This window comes from Bactrocera tryoni, chromosome 1 (genome assembly GCF_016617805.1).
Source record: "Bactrocera tryoni isolate S06 chromosome 1, CSIRO_BtryS06_freeze2, whole genome shotgun sequence".
Lineage (NCBI taxonomy): Eukaryota > Metazoa > Arthropoda > Insecta > Diptera > Tephritidae > Bactrocera > Bactrocera tryoni.
Window position 1 is genome coordinate 77615858 of NC_052499.1, and position 9943 is coordinate 77625800.

A 9943-nucleotide genomic window follows, 5' to 3' on the forward strand; every position below is an offset into this window, starting at 1 on the left:
GGGACGATGAGCAACCTGAATAGATTCAAGAGCTGCATTCAATATTACTTCAAAAATGATGTCGGTAAGAACGTAAAGGTAATGGCGATCGCTATCACGACATGACAACCGACTATTTGATGTCTGAAATTGAAGCTCGTGATCTCGGCGACATTTTGTTGCAACAAGACGGCGTCACTTCCCACATCACTTGCAACAATCAATGGATTTATCGAGAGGACACTTCGGTGAGCAGATAATTTCAGGTCGGTCGATTGGTCACCAAGATCGCCTGATATCACACCGCTAGACTTTTTCGTGTGGGAATATGTAAAGTCTAAAGTCTACGCGAACAATCGCACTTCGATTCAGTCCTTGAAGCAAAACATCACGCGTCTCATTCGCTAGTTACCAGTCGAAAAGCTCGAACGAGTCACCGAAAATTGGACTCAACGGATGGACTATCTGAGGTGTAGCCGCGGCCAACATTTGAGAGAGATGATCTTTAAAATATAAATGCCAAATAATGTTCTTTGGAAAGATAAATAAATATTTCCGATTAGATTTGAAGTTTCTGTGTTTTTTCTCTAAAAAAATACTTTGGTAACCCCGAAGTGGATCACCCTTCAAATAATCAGCGTGATAAGCTGAATCAATATAGCCGTGTCTGTCTGTTACACGTGAACCAGTCCCTCAGTTTTTGAGATATCCAACCGAAATTTTGCGCATATCTTTTTCTTCTCAATACGTCGTTCATTTGTCGAAGCCGCAGATATCGGACCACTATGGCGTATAGGTGGTCATGCAAATTTGGCATGGATTATTGTTTAAGACACAGATACAACCTCTGAACAAATTGTACGAATCGGACCATTATGAGCATTCACTTAACATGACACTTAGTGCATTCTGTCTGATTCAATAAACATTAAGGACCTAAATACTCATCGTACGAGTGAAAAGTTTTTGACAGAAATGCTAAAAGTTAATTCTAATTGAAATGTTAAATATTTATTGTACATATAATATATATAGCATTGCAGAGAAAGCACAATAATCCTCTTATAATTTCAACTTAAATTATTGGTTTTGTCTTATAAAATTTCATATTCATTTTAAGCACAAAGTTCAATGTCTCAGTTGAACTTTAAACTTACGATTGTTATTTTCCAAAAATCGCTTGCGTTTCTTCAACATTTTTTTATGCTTTAAACTCGCAACTATTGGGCTGCTGCGCAAAGAGAAATTGAATCCGCTGGAAATATAGCCGCGTTGACGCAGATATGTATAAAGGCCAATGGTGAAGTAGTAGAAGAGCTCAACGCCACTCATCAGTGAGGCGCCCAAAAAGAGGCCAATGATGCCGCCGAAGTTAGCTGGCGAAAGAAAAACAGCAAACACACACAATGACAAGGATTTTGCTAAAGCATAGCAGAGAAAAAGCTAAAACTGCACGTTTAATTCCGAATTGAATGGCAACAATATTGAAACCAAATTGAAAATGTGAATAAATTGCGCAAAAAAAGTTGCAACAACCAATAAAAGTGGCAAATTGGAAGTGTCAGAGAACAAAACTCGCAGCGAAACAAAAAAGTGCTTAAAACTGGGGAGAAAAGTTAAAAAGAGAAATCAGAAAATCATACAAAAAAGTGACAACGCAAAACCATGTCTAAGTCCAAGCGGTTAACGCGCAAAGTGAAAAAGTTATTGCACTTTTTGTTATGAAGTTTTTTGTTGCTTGGCTGCTCGCACTCACCTAACAGCTCGACGAAAGTGTAACGGATTCGTGTGCTGTAGCTCATCATGTAGTTGGAGGCGTAGTGCACATCCAGGTGTACTTTTTTCACCTCGTCTGTGGCGTTGACGCTGAGATTAGAGTGAAATGGAGTAGAAAGAGTGTTCGGATTTAATAAAATGTAGATATAACGAAATTGTTAAATGATTTTAATACAAATATAATATTGGATCGAAAAAATCTGGAAGATATGCTTATTAAAGTCTCTTTAAGAGTAATGTATTAGAAAGAGAAAATCAGAAAAAATTTCAAGCAACTCAACGTTAGGATAATACAACACATTTGCAGGCAAGACGGTATAAATATTCGACAAGGAGAGTGTCACGGCCCACTTTTTGACGAAATCCTTTTCTTCAGCAACTACTAACCAATTTGAATGCAGCATATTATCAAATGTCGGTTATCTTTACATATGAGGTAGTCGAAATTGAACTAACAGGTGATCCTAGTAAAGGTACTTTTTTCAAAAGCCTAGTTTTGACAGATCGTGCATGAGTCGTGTCAAGCTGTTATATTCTTTTTGTTCAGTATTGTTTGGTGTTTCATCATGACCTGAACAACGTTTACAAATCCTTCAACTTTCCTACGAATATTCACGTTCTGTAAAGAATGTATTTCTCGCGGTTCGCTCAACTTATGATGGTACTATTCACTACACCATCATCCATCTTGAAACCCAGCAGTCATTATTGGATTATATTCGACCTGATAGACCACGTCTAGCACGCAGTGAAGTAAAGATAGCAGTCGTAGCTGAGAGTGTACACGAAGACCGTAGAGAGTCGATTCGGCTCCGTTCGCAGCAACTCGGACTGATGTATGGAATGACAGGGCACCTTTTAAATCAAGATATCTAATTAAAAGCAGCAAACTACAGCTTGAGCATGATTTGAAGCCGCTTGATCTTCCCAAGCGACATAGCTTCGCTATATGGGCTCTTGAAAAGTTCCAAGAATATCCGACTTTTTTGAGCCAAATTTTGTTCAGCGAGGGGGTCCATTTCTGACCCAATGGATATTTAACGATCAAAATTACCGCATTTGGGACGAAGAGCTACCTGAAGAGAATCATGAGCTGCCATTTCATACAGAAAAAAACGATATGTCGTGGTTTGTGGGCAAGTGGAATCAACAGTCCATATTTTTACAAAAAATGATGCCGATGACAGCGTAACCGTCAATGACGACCGATTGCGATATGATAACCGACTAATTGATGCCTGAAATTGAAGCTCGTGATCTCGGTGACACTCAATAGAATTACTGAGAGAACAATTCGGTGAGCAGGATATTTCACGATTTAGACCGGTAAATTGTCCACCAAGTGTGATACCACAACGTTAGACTTTTTCCTGGGGAGATATGTAAAGTATAAAGTCTATGCGATCAATTCCGCGTCAATTGAGGCCTTTGAGCAAAATATCACGCGTGTCACTCGCCAGTTACCAGTCTAAATACTCAAACGGGTCATCAAAAACTGGACTCAACGGATTGACCATCTGAGACGTAGCCGCGGCCAACATTTGTAAGAGATAATCTTTAAAAAATAAATGCCAAGGAATGTTCCGTCGAATGATATTAAACATTCCCCATTAGATTTTAAGTTTCTGTGTGTGTATCTTTAAAAAAAGGTAGGGAACCTCGAAATGGACTACGTGAACGTGTAGTTTCGTATACACTATAGCTTGTTCCACCAAATTACAGAAATCGGTTCGAGAATCATTCCCTATCAATGCCTATATACAGCCAAACAATAATATTCTTTAATCAAGTTCACTTTATGACAAATATCTATAAAAGCTATCAGAAAGAATGACTGCCACGATGTTCGAACCTCAATCTTGCAAAGGCTGGACAATGGAGGTGAAAGTGTCTGGATATTTCCACCTCACCATTTTCCCTAAAAATTTGGAAATTTGCGTCCGACTTTACTTTAGCCTTGCGGCATGAATGCCTATTCGACAGCGTCCAGTACGAACTTCTACAATTGCTGCAAGATGAACTTTGTTAAGGGCAAGCAATTCATTAGATCTCTTACGTTCTACTCCAGGCCGAAAGGGACTCGCATTCGGACAGTAGAACTCATTCCCATACCGATGTGAGCGCTGTACGAGTGCTTCGTGTTGCTAGCTAAAGGGACTTGCAGTTTTCAGCGTTTCCACTTTGACTAAGTACCGAAATGAGTCTGAAGATGAAGTAGCATGCCTCTATTTCTAGTGAGGACAGATTCTTCTTAACTAACTTTGAGCTCAGAGTTTGCCAGCTAGTGTGGGAGTTATTTTTATAAAATTTGGTGAAAATTATTTCTCAAGCATATTTCGTTAAAGGTCAAAAGTAAATGAAATCCGTCCACATCTTCTCCTAGCTTAAATATTTACACTCATACGTAATGAAAATTTGTTTTGTGTCAAATCTCAATTCATTGAAGGCAAATATATAAATATCTGTATGGAATGGTGTATCTCTTCCTTACCGCTATTTGCAATTTTGAACTCAATTAATAATATATTTTTATATTCACTAATAGAAACAATAACACGAAACATAAGCACTTTTAAATCACTACTATATACATAACTATATACATATGTATACATATGTTAAACTCACTCTTCCAGCGGCATACTTATGTAATTGGTGACGTATATCATCTGATTGCAGTTATTCAAACAGTTACAAATCATAGTGTGATTGGACACGGCCTCAACATACTGGCTTTCCGCCACGAGATTGTCGGTCTTGAAAATCTCTGCAAAAGTAAAAGTCAATACCGAGTAAGTCCTTAGGAAAAATGCGAATTGAGTGAAGTCACACAAGTGCAAATCACAACGGTGCTTGCTCGCATGGTGAGCACAAGTATGCATTTGTACTGAGTGGTGCTACACATTAACGCACTAAAGCTACCTCTATATTCATAGAGACACTTGAAATCCTTTGCAGTACATGCCGTTATATTATCTATACGATGATTGGAATGAAAGAAAAACGAGAAAATGTGGGGAAAAAAAAGAAAATTTAGCAAATTCCTCGAAGAATATCATGTATCTGCAGTTGAACAGTTGCACACTTTGCAAAAAATAACTCATATACCCTGTAGGAAAAAGTCGGAAGAGAAAGTTCATATGGCTAAAATGTGTACTTCCATTAACTTGCTTAATATTTTCTGTTGTTCCGGTGATTTAAAGGGCTAAAAATATGTATATATCGTCACCTAAAGCGTAAAATAACCTAACAAAAAACACAACAAGGAAATGCAATATGATAGAATCCACTCATATTGTAGCAAAATTTGAGTTTTGGTTATAAATTGGTTATATAGGTTACATATTGGTTATATTGGTTATATAGGTTATATATTGGTTATACCTGACAGCGTCAACTGAAAATTTTATGCTACATATTTTTAACATGATATAGTGAATCGTAAGCAATAAAAACTCAATTTTTTTGATGACACGTTTTTTTGCATTTTAGATGACGATATGTAAATCTATTTTGGGAGGTATACATAAATTTTCTTAGAGGGAAAGCTGTCAAATCAGCAGTCTAAGTAAATACATACGTTTAACATTTAATTTCAATTTACTCTAGTAAATTGTCCTCCAAAGTCTTACATCGGATCAACGCCTAATTTTCTTTCGCACGACTATACTTCGGAGGGTGCGCAGACCGACTGTATTCGGCAGAAGGCGTTCCTAGCTAGCAGTTGTCTCTGAGCACCTGGAGAGTCAGGATAAACATTTTCGCGCGACATGTTTCTGTGAGTGGTGCAAGCCGAAAATGCAGCGTTCGTTAGAGCAGAGGTACGCGATTAAATTCTGTGTGAAACTCGGTAAATCTGCGACAGAAACGTTTGATATGATAAAGCAGGCTTTCTCAGATGTTGCTTTAGCAAGAAGTGGTGTGTTTCGGTGGTACAAGACCAAAAAAAGGAAGAATGAGCGAATCCAAAGATAAAACAATCATCATTGTCTTTTTTGATATCAAAGGCATTGCCCACCATTAATTTGTTTCTCCTGGACAAACAGTCAACTCCAAGTTTTACGTGGAAGTGCTCAAGAGACTCAAACGAAGGGTCAATCGGGCCGATTTGAACTTGCACCACGACAACGCCCCGGCTCACACCGTCTTTCCTCGGTGACACTCAATAGAATTACTGAGAGAACAATTCGGTGAGCAGGATATTTCACGATTTAGACCGGTAACAGTTACCTAACCAAGACCGGTATCCCAAAGGACTTTTTTTTGTTTCTTTGCCAGAAAAGGCACTTGAAAGGGGATCCAATCAGCATGCACCTCAGCTCTCTCTATTTCGTAGAAAGACCCTATTTTGAAAGTTTTTAAAGAATTGTAGCGATTGGTTCAATAAATTGTTTTTTTAATCCACTCAGTCCTATTACTATCCGGACAAAGGTACTGGTTTTACATACGTAAATAATTACTAGGGAAGCTTCAAGAAAGTTTTACTCTTTTGCGTAATTTATTTATGGGTCCATAAGTTCTTCAACTGAAGATGGAGTCAACTTCTGACATTTTTTTATTACTTCCTTATAGTATTCGTCAATGTGTATGCGTCAAAATGTACGATATTTATTTACTTTTATGTTAAATAATCACCGAAACAGTAAATAATCAGGATATATAAAAGTGAACTTATATCAGCAATCTGAATCGTCAACCGACATGTCCTTCCAATATTAGTGATAACAGATAGAGAAATAAATCTCGTAAGAGTATTATCCCGTAAAAGTACTTTTCCTACAGGGTACATAGTACATACACATATGTAGGTGTTTCGTATATATAAGCACTCACCACTTGCAGCCTGTGGAAAGAACACCCGCAAATTGCATTTGCATAGCTTGAAAACATATTCCTGATGACAGCGTGTGAAACAGTTGCCACGTCGATATTCCAAACCTGGGATTTTCTTGTAAAGAGGATGACCATTTTCGTTCTAAAGGAAGTTGTGCATATACGCATTTTTGCAAATATGATGGCATAGATATATACATAATCTCTATAGTAAATGTTTTATAAATTTCCTGCACTTACTTGAAAGAAGCAGCGCCGCTCTTCTGGTCCCACCGCACGTGTTCGTTCGTCTGTTAAGGTGAATTGTGGTATTACCGGTATTTTTGTGTATGTATTTGGGTTGATAAACCGTGGGTCACTGTGCCATTGTTGCGGCTGTTTTACCATAACCTATGTATAGAAGATAACAGTTTTGAGAAAGGTGAGTCGTAGAGGTTATGAAGGTCATAATTTCTTTATTTATTATAAAAAAATAATCAAAGCAGGTGTATGATGAAATACCAGAGTATTCATATTAAAACTTTTGAAGACTCTCTCGAAAAAGTTAAGACTATAAGGTAATAAGCTCGCTAGGAGTTTTCGTTTATTTTTTTTCTAGTTTAAGGGGTTACATGTGGTTAACGGTTTCAAGAAATCGATTATTATTTATTATCTTATTAAATTCTACAACAGCTCTAGAATATTGTCCTAAACTTTCAAGTTGATCCCAGTAATAGTTTCGGAGATACAGCCTTGAGAACTTGTGCGCTCGTGGCTAGCTAGGCTAAGTGCGCCGTCTTTAAATGCATTTTTCACAAAACTGTGTTTTTGAAGTCGGCTGACAAGATTTCTCGAGAACCACTTAGCCAATCTTCATGAAATTTTACACAGTTCTTTAAGATACAATCCTTGAAGACTTGGATAGAGGATTGTTTTCGATTCCAACTATTTGAAAAAAATGTCGCGAAATTTTCACTGAAATTTTTAATTGTTTGTAGAAATATCCGCCAAAAATTGAATTTTCAGTTTTTTTTTGATAGGGGCCTTGTCCCTCTCGCATCGGAGTGGAAACGAGTTGGATCTACGTTGTGCTCTGCAGTTCTTGAATCAAATCTTCGTGTAAGCTTAGCAGACGTTGGTCGACGACTAGCTTTTATCCGACTATGAGATATTTCTGGTCTAGATTTCTATGAAACTACTTGTCCCTTGCACAATAGATATTATTCACGCAAACGTAGGAGTTTTTACTGCACATAGTCCAACAGGCTTGTGCAAATTTTGTCGGGTTCACACTGTCAAAGTTTTTTGAGTGAAGTTGACGTTGAAAGATCCATGCATTTTTCCTACATTGTCCAATTTTTGCAAAACTGAGGTTGGAACATCAATGCAGTCATACTTGCGGAAAGCCACTTTAACAAATTTGTGACAGTCTCAGATCGTTTTAGAACCACAGCGCACCGGCGTTCTAAATTAAATGAGATCCATTTTATAACATTGCTTTAAATAATAATAGTTCGTAAGCACTAAATTACTAGATTTTTTTCATGAGTTAGAGCAAAATACTTATGAGATAAAATTATTTCTTAAAAGTCTAGAATATTCAACTGAAAATCTCTAACTTACATAGACTCCATTTGTGCGAGTAAAATTTGGCGGTTGCTTAGTCTCGTCAAGATTTATGACAACATCCAAACCAGACAACTCGTTGGTCTTTGCGTTGTGATACGGATAATAACGGTCCTTAAGCTAGAAAACACAAAAAGAAAGTTTAAATTTTTCTTTTAAACAATAGAAATATTCACCATTCGCTCGCGCCCCCGTTTTGTGACTACCGAATTGAAGACAAAGCAAAACCCATACTCCGTACGTTCCATCGAAAAGAGATCGCAGCAATTGTATGCGTTGCGCCGCCAATGACAGGGTTGCACGAACAGCTCATCGCATGTGAAGCCGACATAACGCATTACCTCCATTATGTTCACATCGTCCAGCAGTGTCAGATTCAAATCAAGTCGATACAGCCGCGACAAGTGGTTAAATTCGCCAAAGCTGAAATCGCCCATTATGGCGAAGAAGCGACGAAATGTCTGCACCACTTCGTCGCTGGCATTTCGTGCGAGAAATACTTCATGTGCCTCCATAAGTTTTGGCCAATTGATGCGGTTGCGTGGACATATGCCAATCGCCGGGAATGGCTTAGTGAAGATGGGCGAAACGGTGTCATCGACAATCGTTTGAATGCGTTGCGAATAGTACAAATCGGCCAAATCATCGTAAACGTACAGGCAGCCGCAGGTGGTGGCGATCAACAGCAGCAGCCAGATGACGCTGTGATAATGTACACACATGCAAACAAAAACATTAGACTTTGCAATGCAAACTGTGCGCTTTGTTTTGCTCAACTCACCGTTCGAAGTAGTAAAGTTTTGGGTCGGTCAGATAGCGCACGCCATGCAAGGAGGAGATGTCGCAGTAGCCTTTGCAATACGGCAACACCACTTGACATAATGTCGGCTTCTTTGTCAGAGTTGTCTTTGTGCTCGCTTTGTTGAAGAGGAGCAAGTCATTGCGTGGCCTCGACATTGGATATGTGAGCTCATGCAGGTATGCCATGCCACCACAAACGAACAATCGAACAAAGCACGCAGAAGATTTTCGGAAATCTGTTGAGCACTTTATTGAAGCTTGCGGTTTAAATAGCACAAAGCTCAAGGAAAACCACTGCTTAATGAGCTGGACGAAGTAGGAAGGAGGGAGTGTTTACCGAGTGCAAATAAGCTTTAGGGAAATATTTACTCAAAATCTGACTGAAGACACTTATTTGTCGCTCTGATTTATTCAACTTCATGTGCCACTGCGTACATCAATCACTTCGTTGATTTGTGAGGGCATCTTAATACGAGTAGTTTTCCTTTTAACTACCATTACTCACAAAATTACACAATCGATTTTTAACTCAGGTGAAAATGTCTCTAAGCAGACCAATAAAGGAAATGATAATGGAAATTGGTTAACAATTGGTATGAGGGTTGTTTGATAAGACTAAGATGTTTCGCCTAAGTGAAAATATGTGTGAGTATGAAATATATAGCCATTATTCAAAATATAAAATATTTATTCAATAGATTTCAATAAAATTTATTTCAATTTGCATAAAACATTTGAGCCAAAAAAGCATTGAAAGCCTCACTGGTTTTGAGCGTGATCCTTTCGCATATTTTAATAACTCTTGAAGCCTTCTTCAATGAAAATCTAACTTACAGGCATTCTCTTTAGATATTTATGAGTCAAAAACTCTAAAGAAGTTTAATATTAATCGGCAGGAAATTAATTCTAATCCACTGTTTAAAGTAGATATAATGTATTTCTTAGCTGG

At 37.9% G+C, this 9943-nt stretch overlaps 1 protein-coding gene across 1 annotated transcript; it reads right to left on the bottom strand.

The window, feature by feature from the left end:
• Positions 1-1044: 1044 nt before the first annotated feature.
• Positions 1045-9595, bottom strand: LOC120782342 (pickpocket protein 19). Its single transcript, XM_040114575.1, has 9 exons — positions 8975-9595; positions 8370-8895; positions 8191-8313; positions 6829-6978; positions 6589-6730; positions 4678-4731; positions 4384-4522; positions 1736-1845; positions 1045-1355 (listed from the first exon to the last, which is right to left on the bottom strand). The coding sequence occupies exons 1-9, from the start codon at positions 9178-9180 to the stop codon at positions 1108-1110; spliced, it is 1698 nt and encodes a 565-aa protein (XP_039970509.1). The 5' UTR covers positions 9181-9595; the 3' UTR covers positions 1045-1107.
• Positions 9596-9943: the final 348 nt, after the last annotated feature.